The sequence below is a fragment of the Felis catus genome, chromosome B3 (genome assembly GCF_018350175.1).
Source record: "Felis catus isolate Fca126 chromosome B3, F.catus_Fca126_mat1.0, whole genome shotgun sequence".
Taxonomy (NCBI): Eukaryota; Metazoa; Chordata; class Mammalia; order Carnivora; family Felidae; genus Felis; species Felis catus.
Genome location: NC_058373.1, coordinates 88,053,124 through 88,071,909, shown reverse-complemented (window position 1 = coordinate 88,071,909; position 18,786 = coordinate 88,053,124). Strand labels below are relative to the sequence as shown.

The 18,786-nt window shown below is 37.0% G+C and overlaps 1 protein-coding gene across 15 annotated transcripts in view; it reads right to left on the bottom strand.

The window, feature by feature from the left end:
• Positions 1-18,786, bottom strand: part of MIA2 (MIA SH3 domain ER export factor 2) — a 110,676-nt gene that overhangs the window by 53,806 nt on the left and 38,084 nt on the right. For 9 of the 15 annotated variants that reach the window (XM_045059849.1, XM_019832953.3, XM_045059846.1 and 6 more), the window contains 6 exons: positions 14,340-14,361; positions 14,159-14,247; positions 7,833-7,904; positions 5,689-5,715; positions 3,323-3,433; positions 2,610-2,681 (listed from right to left, as the gene is read on the bottom strand). In XM_045059849.1, coding sequence (XP_044915784.1) covers positions 2,610-2,681; positions 3,323-3,433; positions 5,689-5,715; positions 7,833-7,904; positions 14,159-14,247; positions 14,340-14,361 — 393 coding nt within the window. The remainder of the gene's footprint in view (positions 1-2,609; positions 2,682-3,322; positions 3,434-5,688; positions 5,716-7,832; positions 7,905-14,158; positions 14,248-14,339; positions 14,362-18,786) is intronic. The other 6 variants (XM_045059851.1, XM_045059848.1, XM_045059856.1 and 3 more) reach the window with 1 other exon arrangement.

The window sequence follows — 18,786 nt, the reverse complement described above, 5'->3', positions numbered from 1 at the left end:
ATACTTATGAATGGCTGTTTTTTGACTCAGTATGTGATCTATCTTGGAGAATGCTCCATGTGCACTCGAGAAGAAAGTATATTCTGTTGCTTTGGGATGCAGAGTTCTAAATATATCTGTCAAGTCCATCTGATCCAATGTATCATTCAGGGCCCTTGTTTCTTTATTGATCCTGTGTCTAGATCTATCCAATGTTGTAAGTGGAGTACTAAAGTCCACATTCTCATCAATAAGGTTGCTTATGTTTGTGATTAATTGTTTTATATATTTGGGGGCTCCCATATTCGGCACACAGACATTTATCATTGTTAGCTCTTCATGATGGATAGACCCTGTAATTATTATATAATGCCCTTCTTCATCTCTTGTTACAGCCTTTAATTTAAAGTCTAGTTTGTCTGATATGAGTATGGCTACTCCAGCTTTCTTTTGACTTCCAGTAGCATGATAGATAGTTCTCCATTCCCTCACTTTCAATATGAAGGTGTCCTCAGGTCTAAAATGAATCTCTTATAGACAACAATAGATGGATCTTGTTTTTTTATCCATTCTGATACCCTATGTCTTCTGGTTGGAGCATTTAGTCCATTTGCATTCAGTGTTATTATTGAAAGATATGGGTTTAGAGTCATTGTGATGTCTGTAGGTTTCATGCTTGTAGTGATGTCTCTGGTATTTTGTGGTCCTTTCAACATTTCACTCACAGAATCCCCCTTAGGATCTCTTGTAGGGCTGGTTTAGTGGTGATAAATTCCTTCAGTTTTTGTTTCGGAAGACCTTTATCTCTCCTTCTATTCTAAATGACAGACTTGCTGGATAAAGGATTCTCAGCCGCAATTTTTTCTGTTTATCACATTGAAGATTTCCTGCCATTCCTTTCTGGCCTGCGAAGTTTCAGTAGATAGGTCTGTCATTAATCTTATCGGTCTCCCTTTATATGTTAGAGCATGTTTATCCCTCGCTGCTTTCAGAAATTTCTCTTTATCCTTGTATTTTTCCAGTTTCACTATGATATGTCGTGCAGAAGATAGATTCAAGAGTCTCCCCTCATACTCCTGGATTTTTTTATCTTTTTCTCAGCTTCCTCTTTTTCCATAATTTTATCTTCTAATTCACCTATTCTCTCCTCTTCAATCCGAGCTACGGTCGCCTCCATTTTATTTTGCACCTCATTTATAGCAATTTTTAGCTCCTCCTGTTTCTTAGTCCCTTGATCTCTGTAGCAACAGATTCTCTGCTGTCCTCTATACTTTTTTCAAGCCCAGAGATTAATTTTATGACTATTATTTTAAATTCATGTTCCATTATATTGCTTCAATCATTTTTGATCAATTCGTTAGCTGTCACTACTTCCTGGAGTTTCTTTTGAGGAGCATTGTTCCGTTTCATCAGCTTGGGTAGTCCTTGAGGTAGCTCCAAACTGCAGGGCACCTCCCCTGTGCTGTCCGGAGAAAGTTGTGTTGGTGGGCGGGGCCACAGTCAAACCCGATGTCTGCCCCCAGGCCTCCGCCGGGGCCACAGTCAGACTGGTGTGTACCTTATCTTCCCCTCATCCAGGGGCAGGACCCACTGTGGAGTGGTGTGGCCCCTGTCTGGGCTGCCTGCATACTGCCAGGCTTGTGGTGCTGGTTTGATGGGATCTGGCATATTAGCCGGGGTGGATCCACAAGGTGCACAGGGTGGGAGGGGCAGGCTTAGCTCGCTTTGCAGTTGTTGTCCCCTGTGGGAGGGGCCCTGCAGCACCAGGAGGGAGGCAGACCCAATGGAGGGTGGATCCACAGAAGCACAGGGTTGGGAGTTTGGCTGTGCAAGCAAGTTCGGTGATGGGAACTGTTTCCCTTTGGAATTTCGGCTGGGGGATGGGAGAGGGAGATGGCGCTTCCCAGAGCTTTTGTTCCCCAGCCAAGCTGAACTCTGTCTTCCAGGGCTCAGCAACTCTCTCTCCCGGCGTTGTCCTGCCCTCCCCGCTCTCTGAGAGCAGAGCTGTTGACTATTAACATTCCAGATGTTAAGTCCCACTGGCTGTCAGAACTCACTCTGTCCAGCCCCTCTGCTTTTGCAAGCCAGACTCGGGAGCTCTGCCTTGCCAGACGGACTCCCCCTCCAATGCCCCGACTCCCTCTTGCCAGTCCATGTAGCACACACTGCCTCTCCGACCTTCCTACCCTCTCCCTGGGCCTCTAGTCTACGCTTGGCTCCAGAGAGTCCGTTCTGCCAGTCTTCTGGCGGTTTTCTGGGTTATTTAGGCAGATGTGGGTGGAATCTAAGTGGTCAGCATGACCTACTACGCAGCATCCTCCTACGCTGCCATCTTCCTTGTCTATCTATTATCTGCCTCTCTTAACAGAATTTAAACTTATTGAGAGCTTTTCTATTTTATCCACTAATGGTAAGTGCCTAGCACTTTCAACGGTGGTACACAGCAAGAGCTCAATAAATACTTGTCAAATAAAATAAAATGAAGTTTCCTAAAGTACCTTCAATAAAAGAACTATATCTACGACACCTGTATCTCAAATTCTAGTATTATATCTCTTTCTTGAATCATAAAATAATAAAATTAAAATGATTTTCAAAAGCAACAGACCTTCTAGACTAATTCAACTTACTTCAGCCACTTGTGATTTGAGAGATTTTGATTCATCCTCTAGAGACTGTATCCTTTTTGAAACATCCACCATCTGGAAAGACAGTATCAATCTATAAACAAGTATTCACTAAATTTTTTTGGTTTCCAAGAGGCCATATATCTTAGATATATTGTTATCCTAACACTTTCACTCAAAAAATGTGGACTTAAAATTAAGAAAACTTGTCAGCCATATGCTTAAAGGGATTTTATATGAAAGTTAGACAACAGTAATTCATTTCATGTTTACTCTTCATAACATTTAAGTTCTATAGGCTCAAGATAAATCCCCTAACATCACATCTTACTAAATAATCTCACACACATCTAGATCTTCCTTACTACAGATTTTAAAATAACAAATAAAGGAAAGTTAAAATGTTTTCAAAATGACTTATGAACAATAAAAAAATCTACTAAGTATGTGATAATTCAACTTTATTTATGTAAGCTACTTCCATAGTACACATAGAAAATTTCTGTAAGAATAGGCAAGAAACTTAACATGGTAACGGTAACCTGTAACAAATAAAAAAGCTACTGGATCTGGAAATTTTTACTCTCCCCTTAACAGCCTTCTGTATTTTTTTGGATTTTTTAGAGTACATATAATACTTTAACTGATACCTATTAAGTTTTTTAAACTCAATACATTTCCTTTTCCTGCAGTCTCCTCAAACACAAATACCTTACCAATTCATCTTGTTCAGAATGCTTAGATTTCTCTTCTTTTAATTGGTTTTCCAGAAAAAGTATTTCATCCTCAAGTTCAGATTTAGAGCTGTTCAGCTTTTCATAGACTGCCTAAAAGAGAAAGCCAACTTTAAGATAGACATAGGATTTTTTGGTTATGATAAAGCAGATGAGTATAATCAAATACATATATTTCAAATTAAATAAATTTCATTTACATATTAGTTCATTTTTATAATATTTAAATAACAGCAATACTAGCAGAGGTCAGCAAACTTTTTCTATAAAAAGCCAGTGAGTAAATATTTTAGGCCTGTAGGCCATGTAGTCTCGGTCCCAACAACCCAACTCTGAGCATGTAGTGAGAAAGCAAAGACATTATGTAAATAAATGAGCATAACTGTGTTCCAATAACATTTATTTACAGGGGCACCTGGGTGACTCAGTCGGTTAAGTGTCCGACTCTTGATTTCAGGTCAGGTCATGATTTCATGGTCGTGAGATGGAGCCCCATGTCAGGCTCCACACTGGGCATGGAGCCTGCTTAAGATTCTCTCTCCCTCCCCCTCTGCCACTCGTGCACTTGAATGTACTCTCTCTCTCTCTAAAAAAAAAAAAAAAAAAAAAAAAAAAATTTTAATTTTATTTACAAAAAAGTAGAGAAACCAAACAATCTGATTAAAAATGGCAGAGGACCTACATAGACATTTTTCCAAAGAGGACACGTAGGTGGCCAACAAAGAAATGAAAAGATCCCCAACATCACTGATCATAAGGGAAATGCAAATCAAAACTACAATGAGGTATCATCTCACACCTGTAAAAATGGCTAAAATCAAAAAGACAAAAAATAACAAGTGTTGGCAAGGATATGGAGAAAAAGGAACCCTTGTGCACTGTTGCTGGGAATGTAAACTGGTACAGCCACTGTGGAAAACGGTATGGAGATGTCTCAAAAAGTTAAAAGCAGAAATACTATATGATCCAATAATTCCACTGCTGAGTATTTATTCAAAGAAAACTAAAATACTAATTCAAAAAGATATACACACCCATATGTTTATTGCACCCTTATTTACAATAGCCAAAATATGGAAGCAACATTCAGTGTCCATCAACGGATGAATGAATAAAGAAGATGTGGTATCTGGGGCGCCTGGGTGGCGCAGTCGGTTAAGCGTCCGACTTCAGCCAGGTCACGATCTCGCGGTCCGTGAGTTCGAGCCCCGCGTCGGGCTCTGGGGTGATGGCTCAGAGCCTGGAGCCTGTTTCCGATTCTGTGTCTCCCTCTCTCTCTGCCCCTCCCCCATTCATGCTCTGTCTCTCTCTGTCCCAAAAATAAATTAAAAACTTTGGAAAAAAAAAATTAAAAAAAAAAAAAAGAAGATGTGGTATATATACAAAATGGAATATCATATAACCATAAAAAAGGAAGAGACCTTGCCATTTGTGACAATGTAAATGGACCTAGAGATATTATGCTAAGTGGAATAAGTCACACTGAAAAAGACTAATACCAAATGATTTCATTCATATGTGGAATCTAAAAAACAAAACAGGGGTGCCTGGGTGGCTCGGTCGGTTGAGCGTCCGACTTCGGCTCAGGTCATGATCTCACGGTCCGTGAGTTCGAGCCCCGCGTCGGGGTCTGTGCTGACAGCTCAGAGCCTGGAGCCTGTTTCGGATTCTGTGTCTCCCTCTCTCTCTGCCCCTCCCCTGTTCATGCTCCATCTCTCTCTGTCTCAAAAATAAATAAACGTTAAAAAAAATAAAATAAAAAAATAAATAAAAAATAAAAAACAAAACAAACAAAAAGCAGAATCAGATCTATAAAATCGGAGAACAGACTGATGGTTGCCACAGGAAAGGCAGTGGGGAGATAAGCAAAATGGGTGAAAGGGAGTAGGAGATACAGATTTACAGTTATGGAATGAATAAATCAAGGCAATAAGAGGTATAGCACAGAAAATATAGTCGAGACTGTAATAGCATTGTAAGGTGACAGATGGTAGTTGCACCTGTGATGAGCATAGCATTAAAGTATAGTGATACTGAATCACCATGTTGTAACATTTGTGTCAACTACACTCAAATAAAAAAATTAAAAAACAAAAATAAAACAGAACAGGTGCAGAACCCAGAATATACTTTGCCAACCTCTGCTCTAAAGCATTATAAAGGAAAAAATGAGAAGTCTGATTTAATATAATTAAAGATATAATAAAAAATAAACTAAAAAATTAATCAAGATTGCTTCATAGTAATATTCTGAATTGAATTATGACATATTTTCTGGGACTTTTTAATTTTAAATGATTAATCACTGAATTATTCCAATTTGATTTTAAACACTGTAACAAACATACCTCTGATATTTGTGATCCTTCAACAAACTTGTTTAAAAAAAAAAAACCAAAAGATTCAAAGAATTTAATGGAAGCCAAGAAAAAAGAAAGAACAAGTACATACTATATTATAGTAGTTAAAACACTTATTTCTATATATTTTCCCAAATTTGGTTACTTGATTATATGAATTCCCAGATTTGAGTCAAAATTAGTCTATTGTTTCGATTTCATCTACCAATTCAACCATGAAATTTTTGTAATTCTATCACATATAGTTTATGCTCAATTACATTTACCAATTTTAAAAATAAACACTACATGGTTCTTCAAATTACTAAAATCAGACAAAAACTTCCAAAATGTTCATTTTAATTTTACTGCTAGATCATGTAAATTCAATGCCTTAAAAATAAATTGGTGTGTTTTATTTTACCCACAATACTACCAAACTTGAATAAATGCTTTTGCTATCCAGTTTTTGCTCTTCTGTTAGCCGGCTAAATTCCTTATACACAGTTCCTTTTTTTTTTTTTTTTATCAAACTAGTAAGTTACTACTGGAACAGTAGTTAAAACAGGTCAATAAATAAAATAATTTCAACATGTTCTTGAGGATATCAATAGGTAACAAATGAAGAAGGAAAAGATTAAGAAATATATTTCATTTGGAATTCTATTCATAACTTCCTTTGGACTCTACTAGTTAATTCTGAAACATGACCTATAGACTTCTTTAGTTTTTATTTTAATTCCAGTGAGTTAACATCCACTGTTATACTTATAGACTTTCTGATGATTTTGGACATCAGTGATTCATAACAGCCAAGCTGCACTAACTAAATATGTACACCAAAGGTACTAAGTCCATTGTTTTCTACTTTATTTTAGTATGCTTTTTACAACACTTCCAACTCTAACCAGTAATAAGACACTCCTATTATTTACCTTAATTTGTTGCAGCTTAGCTAAATGACAAATTTTTAGTATTTCCCTTCTTACTACTGGCCAAATCATACCTGGCTCAGGAGAGCTGACTATACATATCTCTTCCAAACTCCACATTCAGTAACATCATGTTGGTACCTTGAAACTGGGAATATTTACACAATCGAACCCAGCAAATGCTACAAATAAGGACTCTGGCTTTTCAGAGAGCCAGCTGTTAAACATTTACCAGAACATCACTGCTTAAAGCTTTGGTCTAGGGGGCCCTGAGTGGCTTAGTCAGTTTAGCATCCAGCTCAACTCTTGACTTGGGCTAGGTCAGGATCTCACAATTTGTGGGTTCAAGACTCACGTCTCTGCACTGACAATGCAGAGCCTGCTTGGGATTCAATCTCTCCCTTCTCTCTGCCCCTCCCCTGCTCCCACATCCTCTCTCTCTCAAAAATAAACATTAAAAAAAAAAAAAAGACAAAAAAACTTTGGCCTAATTCTAGTCAGCTCTTGATATACTGGGAATGAAGTAAAGGCAAGTACTACCATAATTTACATAATTTATTGCCAGCTACTCCTAAATTTATGAAAACAAATCCTATTTTTCCTTTCTAGAGAAAACTGGGTCCAAAAAAAGGGATGGTTACCTTAATATATTTCTCAAGAATGAAGAATAAAGAGCTTGTATATGGCCTTAGATTCTAGTAAACTGGTAAACTGAATATGCCTCACTCAAAACAAGTTAGCAAGAGAGCCCAAATTTTTAAATATTTTATTAAAAATTTATAAAATTAAATATTTATAAAATATTTAATTAATAGTTTAAAATATTTTATACTAATGTTCTATTTCTTATAGTTAATGTTTTATTTAAGTTTTAACATCTAGAAATGCTCTTACACATTTAACATAGTTTTGAGAAGATACACTGTTCTTGAAATTTGTTATTCAGTAAGAATCTTTCTCCCAGCTTTTTTTTTTTTAAATGTTTATTTATTTATTTTAAAGAGAGACAGAGAGCATGCATATGCAAGCAGAGGAAGGGCAGACAGAAGGAGAGAATCCCAAGCAAGCTCCATACTGACATAGCAGAGCTCGATGCAGGGCTCAGACTCATGAACCATCAAGTCATGGCCTGAGCCAAAATCGAGTCGGCCGCTTAACTGACTGAGGCACCCAGGTGCCCCACCCCCATCTTTTATAATTATATGTATTATTTGTTTTTACCTCCAAACTTTGCGCTTCTGTTGACTCCTTCTCAAAGCTGGCATCCTTCAAAGATGATTCTAAGCCTTCATACTGAAAGAAAGCAACACTGTAAGGAAAAGCTCTATAAATTTTATTCCATATTTATCTGAATAGGCATCTAAGAAGCAGACAAAATCCACTTCCACGTGTATGTTAAATTTACTTCAATTTACGTAGCTTTAAGTTCTTCAAATATGACCACTATAATAGAGACTGGGCAGCTAACACACTGGCTTGAACAACAAATGACAGAACTTCACCCTTAAAACTAAGAGAACTGTTCCAAGTCCCTATTCACTGAAGAGAAACTAACTCAAACTGGCCATCAAAATTTTCACTTGTAGTTCAAATCATACAACAAATAAAGTAGGCAATATTAAATCTTTAAAGGTGCAAAATAAGGAAAATGAAACATACAATGAGATAAGATTTGGCAAAATGCACTTATTTCAATGCTTTAAAAAAAAGGTGATTAAGTAGAAGATTAGGCTATTTGGACCAACCTTCCACACTAAGAACAAAAGATGGTCGAAAACAAAACACAACAAAACAAAAACAACAGGGCATGTCTGAAGGCCTTGAAGAGCAAACCAAATAGTGAGAATTTATGATAGAACAGGGTATCCTCAGAGAACCAAGTCCAACACTTGACAATTCTTTCTCCCTGCCCAAAAGCAGAGGATGATAGGACAAGAAACCCAGCAGAGATTTTAGTAGAAGTGGGGACCTGAGAGGGAAAAACTTGGGAGTTTAAGACCTAATGAATAGGATGAGCCACAAAGCTCAGGTTTTATGATGGGGCTCTGTGGTAGGCTGAAAAAAGACCTCTCCAAATTCTGTCCTAATCCCCAAAATTTCCAGATGTGATTAAGTTAAGGATCTTCAGATGGGGCAAATATACAGGATTATCTTGGTGGACCCAACATAATCCCAAGAGTCCTTAGAAGAGGGAGGTAAGAGGATCAAAGTTAGGAGAAGAGACAATGGGAAGATGGAAACAGAGACTGGAGCAATATAGCTAAGAGCCAAGGAATATGGACGCCTCTAGAAGGTGAAAGAGGCAAGGAAAAGATTCTCTCCTGGTGCCTCCAAAAGGAAAGAGATCTGCTGACACCTTCATTTTAGTTTTATATAAGACTGGTTTTAGATGTATGACCTCCAATGCTATAAGAAAATAAGCCTCTGTTACTTTATGTTACTAAGTTTGTGATAATTTGGTATAGCAGCAATGCAAAACTAATACCAACCCACACTGGCTATCTTATAAGAAAGTCTAAACCAGAAACAGACCAATCCCTTGAAATGAGGCCAAATTTCCAAACATTTTAATCTGTAATTAAAGTAATCTACGATTTGTAATGTTTCAGCCTAGCTGCCTATGAGAAGCAACAGCAAATCCTCACTACAGAAACATCACCCACAACTTCAAATTTTTCTCTACAAATAACCTGGCATTGACCAACACAAGATTTGACTAAGAACCAAGAGAAAATTGGGGCGCCTGGGTGGCGCAGTCAGTTAAGCGTCCGACTTCAGCCAGGTCACGATCTCGTGGTCCGGGAGTTCGAGCCCCGCGTCAGGCTCTGGGCTGATGGCTCGGAGCCTGGAGCCTGTTTCCGATTCTGTGTCTCCCTCTCTCTCTGCCCATCCCCCGTTCATGCTCTGTCTCTCTCTGTCCCAAAATAAATAAACGTTGAAAAAAAAAATTTTTTTTAAAAAAAGAACCAAGAGAAAAAATGAGCAAGAGAAACAGACTCTTGAGGGATGCAAATAATAGAGTTTTCAGTCAGACATTAAAATAAGTAAGTTTGGGGCACCTGGGTGGCTCAGTGGGTTAAGCCTCTGAATTTGGCTCAGGTCATGATTTCACATTTGTGGGTTTGAGCCCTGCATCTAACAGCTCAGAGCCTGAAGCCTGCTTTGGATTCTGTCTCTCCCTCTCTCTCTCTGCCCCTCCCCTGCTTGTGTTCTATCTCTCTCTCAAAAAAAATAAAATAAAAAAATGTTTAAAAAAATTTTTTTTAATTTTAAAAAAATGTAAAATCTTAAAAAAGAAAAAAATTCCAGCTAATCCATTTGCAGAAATTGCAAGCTGATCCCAAAATTCACAGAAAATGTAAAGGACTCAGTGAGAATAGTCAAAATGATCTTGAAAAAAAATGAACAAAGTTAGAAGACTTACACTTCCCAACTTCAAACCTTTCAACAAAACTACACTAATCAAGACAGTGTGGACTTGGTATAAAGATAGACATAACAAACCAATGAAATTGACTGAAGGGTCGAAACTTCACAACTTTAGTCAATTGATTTTCAACAAGTTACCAAGATAATTCAGTGCAGAAAGAACAGTCCTTTCAACAAATAATGCTAGGAAAAACTGGATATCCACATGCCAAAGAATGAAGCTGGACCCCTACCTAATATAATTTACAAAAATTAATTCCAAACAAATAAAAACCTAAACATAAGAACTAATCTCATAAAACTTTTAGAAGGAAATATAGGTGCAAATCTTCGTGAGTTGTTTTAGGCAATGGTTTCTTAGATATGACACCAAAAAAAGTATAACCAACAAATAAAAAAGTAGATAAACTGAGCATCATCAAAATTAAAAACATTTGGGGCCACTGGGTGGTTCAGTCAGTTAAGCATCCAACTCTTGGTTTTGGCTCAGGTCCTGATCTCCTGGGTTCAGGGCTCAGGTCCCACATTAGGGTCCATGGTGACAATGCAGTTTGCTTGGGATCCTCTCTCTCCCTCTCCCTCTCCCTCTACCCTTGCCCCGCTTGTGCTCATGCATGAGCACATTCTCTCTCTCAAAACAATAAATAAAACTTTAAAATAAAAAAAAAATTGAAGACATTTATGTTTCAGGAGCACCTGGGTGGCTCAGTTGGTTAAGCTTCCGACTTCAGCTCAAGTCATGATCTCACAGTTCGTGAGTTCGAGCCCCACGTCAGGCTCTATTGACAGCTTAGAGCCTGGAGCCTGCTTCAGATTTTGTGTGTCCCTCTCTCTCTGCCCCTCCCCACTCACTCTCTCTCTCTCTCTCTCTCTCTCTCTCTCTCTCTCTCAAAGATAAATTAAATAAAATTAATTTATTAAAATAAACATTTAAAAAATTTTTTAATAAAAAAAATTTATGCTTCAAAGATACCACCAAGAGAGTGAAGAGACAACCCACAGAAATGAGAGAAAATACTTGCAAATCACATAATCTAATGAGAATTTCACATCTGTAATATACAAAGTTACAACTTGATAGTAAGATGAAAGACCAATTTAAAAATAGGCAAAGGAACTGCAGAGACATTTCTCAAGAAAAGATAAACAGTCAATGAGCACATGAAAAGATAAGTGCTCCTCATAATTAGCCATCAGAGAAATGCAAATTAAAATCACAGTGAGATACAGCTTCATACTCACTAGGATGGCTAAAATCAAAAAGACAGATAGTAACAAGTGTTTGGAAAGATGTGGAGAAACTAGAACACTCACAAAATTGTGGTAGAAATGTAAACTGGTACAGCCACTATAGAAAACAATTTGGCAGTTCCTAAAAAGTTAAACACATATCCATCAATTGCACTCATAGGAATATACACCAAAGAATTGAAAACACATATTCACATAAAAATTGTACACAAATGTCCATAGCACCATCACTTGTAGCAGCCAAAAACAGAATAACTCAACTGACAAACACATATATAAATTGTGGCAAAGAAGAGTATTTGGCAAAAAAAAAGTACTGATTCATACTACAACATGGATGAACCTTGAAAACATAATGTAAGTGAAAAAAGCCAGTCACAAAGGACTATATATTATATGATTCTATTTATGTGAAACGTCCAGAATAGGTGAATCTAATGTTTTGTTTTGTTTTGTTTTGTTTTTGAGAGAGACAAACAGACAGAGAGAGAGAGAGAATGAGTGGAGGAGGGGCAGAGAGAGGGAGACACAGAATCCAAAGCAGGCTCCAGGCTCTGAGCTGTCAGCAAAGAGCCCGATGTGGGACTCGAAGTCACAAACTGTGAGATCATGACCTGAGCTCAAGAAGGACATTTAAACAGACTGAGCCACCCAAGTGCCCCAGAACCGGCAAATCTATACACAACATGGATGAAACTTGAAAATATTTTACTAAGTGAAAAAAAACCAGACACAAAGAACCACATGTTGTATGATTCCATTTATGTGAAATGGAACACAGAGCAAACAAAGTTATAGAAAAAAAAAAAAAAAGGTAGATAAGTTGTCTAAGTAGGGGAAACTGGGTGAAGGGTGATAACTAAGGGCTACAGGGCCTCTTTGGGGGTAATAAAAATGTACAAAAATTATGGCAATGGATGAACAGCTGTAAATATACTAAAAGCCAGTCATTTGTATACTTTAAATGGCTGAACTGCATAGTGGGTAAATTATATTACAACAAAGCTGTTAAGAAAAAGCTATACTATCGGGGTGCCTGAGTGGCTCAGTTGGTTGAGTGTCCGACTCTTGATTTCAGCTCAGGTCATGATCCCAGGGTGTAAGACCAAGCCCTGCCTCAGGCTCCATGCTTAGTTCTCAGCATAGAGGCTGCTTAGGATTTTCTCTGTCTCTCTCTGTTCTTCTCACCCACTTGCGTGTTCTCTCTCTCTAAAATTTTTTTTAAAAATTTTTTAATTTTTAAAAACAAAGAAAAAGCTATACTATTTAGATGACTTTCAAAAATCACCAGATAGCAGGGAATAAATCTAATAAAACATGATGAGGACCTCAACACAAAAATTTAAACAATAACAGAGAGGTTTTAAAAGATGTTAATAAAGGGATATATTATATAGTCCACGGATAAGAACTCAACATTGTAAAAATGTCAGTCCTCTCCAAATTGATCTATATATTCAATGTAATCCCAACTGAATTCCTAGCAGCCTATGTGTGTAAACTGATGAACTGATTTAAAATCTATATAGAACAGCAAAGTACCAAGATCACCAAGACAATCTTTAAAAACAAACATGGAGGTTTACACTGTCAGCTATCAAGAATCGTTACAAAAAGATAGATTAAAAAGTATGATATTGGCACAAGAATTTAAAAAACTGACCAACAGAACAGAAGATATTATAGAAATACTCAAACATATACAGCACTTGATTTAAGATGACACCACGGAACAGAGGAAAAGATGGTCTTTTCCATAAACGGTACTGGTTAATTCAACATCCATCTGAAAAACACTGAATCTTGACTTCCAAATCACACCATTACAAATTCAATTACAGGTGAATTAAAGACTAATTAAATTTGGGTTAAACTGTTTTCCCCAAAATTTATACGTTGAAGCCTCAGTACCTCATAATGTGACCGTATTTGGAGACAGGCCCTTTAAAGAGGTGATTAAGTTAAAATAAAGGCTTAAGGATGGGCCCTAATCTAATCACATGATGTCCTATAAAAAGAAGAAATTTGGACACAAAGAGAGATACCAGAAACAAGCACCTGGACAGAGGAAAGACCAGGGGAGGTCCAGGCAAGCAGGCAGCCACATGCAAGCTAAGGAGAGGAGCCTCGTAAGAAATCAAACCTGTCAACCCTTTGATCTTAGACTTCTAGCCTCCAGAACTGTGAAAAAATTAATTTTGTTGGGTAAGCCACCTGGTCTGTGATATTTTGTTATGGTGGCTCTACCAAATTTATACAAAGACTAAATGAGAAAAGTAAAACAAAGCTTCTGAAAGTAGCACAGAAGAATATCTTCATAACCTTAAGTAGACAAAAATTCTTAAATAAGAAACAAAAAGCAGGCATCATAAAGACAAGATTAACAAACGAGACTAGGTTAAAATTAAGAACTTCCGCTTACCATTGAAATAAAAAGGCAAACCACACAGTGAAGGAATTTTCCTTTGCAATACATATACCTAACAAAGGACTTGTGTTCAAATATAGAAAATATTCTACGTATCAAAAAAGAAAAAAAGATAACCATATTTTCAAATAAGAAAAATAAAAACAAAACAAAAAACCCTTAAACAGGCAACTTCACAAAAAAGATATCCAAACAACCAATAAACATATGAAAAAGGTGCTTAACCTCATTAGTCAGGGAAATGAAAATGAAACCACAATAAAACATCACTATGTTCTTACCACAGTGATTACAATTAGTAAGACTGGTAATATGAAGAGCAACTGAACTCTCACACTTTGCAAACAAGCATTAATAAACTTACACAGAAGTTTCTGCACTGCAAAGTGTAAAGTCTTCCAGCTCTAACACGTATGTAACGTTTTCAAAAATGTCTTACCTCTTTCTGAACAAGGCTAAATTTTTCAAGTAGTTTACATTTTTCATCAAGCAGTGTAGAAAGTTCTATAGCCAGCTTGTTCTCTCTTCCTGAAAAAAAAAATTGTATTATATGTAAATTGTTTTAAGTTTCAAAATTATGAACAATAATGATGAGATCTATAATAGAAAAAAGAGCTTACCCACATAAAGCCGGCTTCTAACCTGAAAAAAAAAAATCAACAAAATTATATTAAAACAAATATATATTTAAGTAAATCTGACTTATTTAACTTCTATTACCAACTTAAAAATAACTGGTTTCTGGGGCGCCTAAGTGGTTCAGTTGGTTAAGTGACTGACTTCGGTTCAGGTCATGATCTTGTGGTTCGTGAGTTCGAGCCCCACATCAGGCTCTGTGCTGACAGCTGGAGCCTGGAGCCAGCTTCAGATTCTGTGTCTCCCTCTCTCTCTGTCCCTCCCCCTCTTTCAGTCACTTTTGCACGCGCGTCCTCGCACTCTCTCTCTCAAAAATAAACATTTTTTTAAAAGTTAACATAAATAACTGGTTTCTTACTGCCTTAGTATGAGTATACATTAACTGAGAGTGTTCTTTTTCCAATGGAAAAAATGCTACATATTAAAGTCTCTCTATTGAAGATTCACATTGTATATAAGCATACTGAAGGTTCTGAAATAACTCAACCTTAAAGATAGCAGTTTCATTTCATTTAGTCCATTGTTCTTCAAATATATTTTACCCTAAAACAAGTTCCTTCCTATTTCAGGAAGCCCTTATTAACATCATGTTTTCCAAAATAACAGTTTGAGAAATGTTTACCACAGGACCATGGATCTGAATAGACTTCAAAAAATGAAGGAAAAACTCCATTTGTAAAGGGATCAGGCTTACGGAACTTAAATGGGGACTTAAATCATCTACAAAGATGTATAGGTATAAAATTAAAAAACAAAAGTTTTAAGGTCAAGGTACAGTGGAATCAGTATTGATGAGGACTAAATCAGTGCACTAAATCACATTAAGGAACGATCTCAAAAGGTAACAGGAAGCTGAAAAAAATTAAAAAACAAAAGTTAAGACACATGGAAGACAGAAGTAGAAGGGACAAATTCCAAAAAACAGTCTCAAAAAGAGAAAACGAAATGTAAAATGCAGAAGATAACTCCTAAAATTAAAAAAAGATAAAACAGGGGCACCTGGGTGGCTCAGTCAGTTCAGCATCCATCTCTTGATTTTAGCTCAGGTCATCACCCGAGGGTGATGGGGACCGTGGTCCATATCAGGCTCCACGCTGAAGAGTGGAGCCTGCATAAGATTCTCTCCCTCTCTCAGCATGTCTGTGTGGCTCAGTCGGTTGAGCAACCCACTCATGATTTCAGCTCAGGTCATGAACCCAGGGTTGTGGGACAGAGCCATGCATCAGGCTCATGCTGACTGAGTGTGAAGATTCTCTCTCCCTCTGCCCCTCTCTCCTTCTTGCACTCTCTCTAAAATACTTTTTTTATTACAAAAAAAAAAAGATTCTCTCTGTCTCTCTCTCCTCGCCCCCACTTGTGCTTTCTCTCCCTCTAAAACAATAATTAATAAAAATAAATAAACAAGCAAACAAGCTCTCATATTAAAAGATTCCAGAGAATTCTAAAAATATTTAAAAATATTCAAACTTAGACACATTATATTGAAATAACAATGTCAACTTAAAAGATTCTAAAAGCTTTCACAGAGAACAGATCATTTATAAATAAGAATCACACTGCCATTAGACCTTTTAATAAGTAACATGAAACGTAAAAAGACAAGGAAGTAAGGCTTTTGAAGTATTAAAAGGACAGAACTTTGAACCTAGAATGTTTATAGCAAACAAATTACCATTCCAAGTGAGGACTTAATTCAAATATCCTCAAGCACTCAAAATAAAGTCGCAGAAGGTTTGCCACACAAAGATCTACACTAAAAATTTTGAAAGAAGTATTCAAATATGGGAAGAAGTAAATCCAGGAGACCCTCAAGAGATACATCAAGTAAGGGCCAAGTATCTTGGCAATAATTTTTGTGGTTTGTAAGGGACAGGGACAGAGTAGAGGAGAAAATTAAAAACAAAGAAAAGAAGAAATATATCTGAGTAGTAAAGTGAAAGAAACCAATGGATGTAAGAGTATGTTAAGGTTCTTGTCTTCACTGTAAAAAGATTTACTTACCAATGTAAAAGAATTTAAACATAAAAAGTGGAATAAATGAACAAAGCTGAAAGAATTTAGTCCAAATATATCAATAATCATAACATATGTAGACAGACTAAACAGTGAAAAAACAAGAGATTGCCAGAACAGACATAAAAGAAATTTACAGAGGTACCTGGTTGGCTCAAACAGTTAAGCATCGGACTCTTTATTTTGGCTCAGATCATCAGGCTCATGATTTTTTCTTAATTGTTAATTTATTCTTTTAATTTACATCCAAGTTAGTTAGGATCTAGTGCAACAATGATTTCAGGAGTAGATTCCTTAATGCCCCTTACCCATTTAGCCCATCCCCCCTCCCACAACCCCTCCAGTAACCCTCTGTTTGTTCCCCATATTTAAGAGTCTCTTATGTTTTTGTCTCCTTCCCTGTTTTTATATTATTTTTGCTTCCTCTCCCTTATGTTCAGCTGTTTTGTATCTTAAAGTCCTCATATGAGTGAAGTCATATGATATTTGTCTTTCTCTGACTAATTTCGCTTAGCATAATACCTTCTGGTTCCATCCACATAGTTGCAAATGGCAAGATTTCATTCCTTTTGATTGCCATTGTACACATCTTCTTTATCCATTCATCCATTGATGGACATTTGAGTTCTTTCCATACTTTGGCTATTGTTGATAGTGCTGTTTATAAACACTGGGGTGCATGTGCCCCTTAGAGCATACCTGTATCCCTTGCATAAATACCTACTAGTACAATTGCTGGGTCATAGGGTAATTCTATTTTTAATTTTTTGAGGAACCTCCATACTGTTTTCCAGAGTGACTGCACCAGCTTGCATTGCCACCAACAATGCAAAAGAGATCCTCTTTCTCTGCATCCTCGCCAACATCTGTTGTTGCCTGAGTTGTTAATGTTAGCCATTCTGGCAGGTGTGAGGTGGTATCTCATTGTGGTTTTGATTTGTATTTCCCTGATAATGAGTGACACTGAGCATCATTTCATGTATCTGTTGGCCATGTGGATGTCTTCTTTGGAGAAGTGTCTATTCATGTCTTTAGCCCATTTCTTCACTGGATTATTTGTTTTTTGGGTGTTGAGTTTGATAAGTTCTTTATAGATTTTGGAGACTAACCCTTTATCTGATATGTTATTTGCAAATATCTTCTCCCATTCTCTCAGTTGCCTTTTAGTTTTGCTGAACATTTCCTTCACTGTGCAGAAGCTTTTAATTTTGATGAGGTCCTAATATTCATTTTTGCTTTTGTTTCCCTTGCCTCCAGAGACATGTTGAGTACGAAGTTGCTGCAGCCAAGGTCAAAGAGGTTCTCGCCTGCTTTCACCTCAAGGATTTTAATGGCTTCCTGTCTTACATTTAGGTCTTTCATCCATTTTGAATTTATTTTTGTGTATGGTGTAAGAAAGTGGTCCAGGTTCATTTTTCTGCATGCCCTGTCCAGTTTTCCCAGCACCACTTGCTGAAGAGGCTGTCTTCATTCCATTGGATATTCTTTCCTGCTTTGTCAAAGATTAGTTGGCCATACATTTGTGGGTCCATTTCTGGGTTCTTTATTCTGTTCCATTGATTTGAGTGTCTGTTTTTGTGCCAGTAGCGAACTGTCTTGATGATTACAGCTTTGTAATACAGCTTGAAGTCTGGGCTTGTGATGCCTCCTGCTTTGGTTTTCTGTTTCAAGATTGCTTTGGCTATTTGGGGTCTTTTCTGGTTCCATACAAATTTTAAGATTGTTTGTTCTACCTCTGTGAAGAATGCTGGTGTTATTTTGATAAGGATTGCATTGAATATATAGATTGCTTTGCATAGTATTGACATTTTAATAATATTTGTTCTTCCTATCCAGGAACATGGAATATTTTTCCATTTTTTTGTGTCTTCTTCAATTTCTTTCATAAGCTTTCTATAGTTTTCAGTGTGTAGATTTTTCACCTCTTTGGTTAGATTTATTCCTAAATAGTTTATAGTTTTTGGTGCAATTGCAAATGGGATCGATTCCTTGATTTCTCTCTCTATTGCTTCATTGTTGGTGTATAGGAATGCAACCGATTTCTGTGCACTGATTTTATATCCTGTCACTTTGCTGAAAGGCTCATGACTTTATGACTCATGAGTTCCAGTCCGGCATCAGGTTCTGCACTGAAATGTGGAGCCTGCTTAGAATTCTCTCTCTGCCCCTCCCCCGCGTGCTCGTGCATGCACGCGCTCTCTCTCTCTCTCTCTCCCCAGTCCCTCCCCCCTCTCTCCCTCTCTCTCTCAAAATAAATAAACTTAAAAAAAAAAAAAAAAAGAAATTTACACAGGATGCACATTAAGTAGAACACCACAGAAAGGCTAAAATGTACAAGGACAGAAAAAGACCTATCAAATATCACCCAAAAAAGTTGCTATGGCTATAAAAATGAGAGATAAAAGAAACCTTAAGACA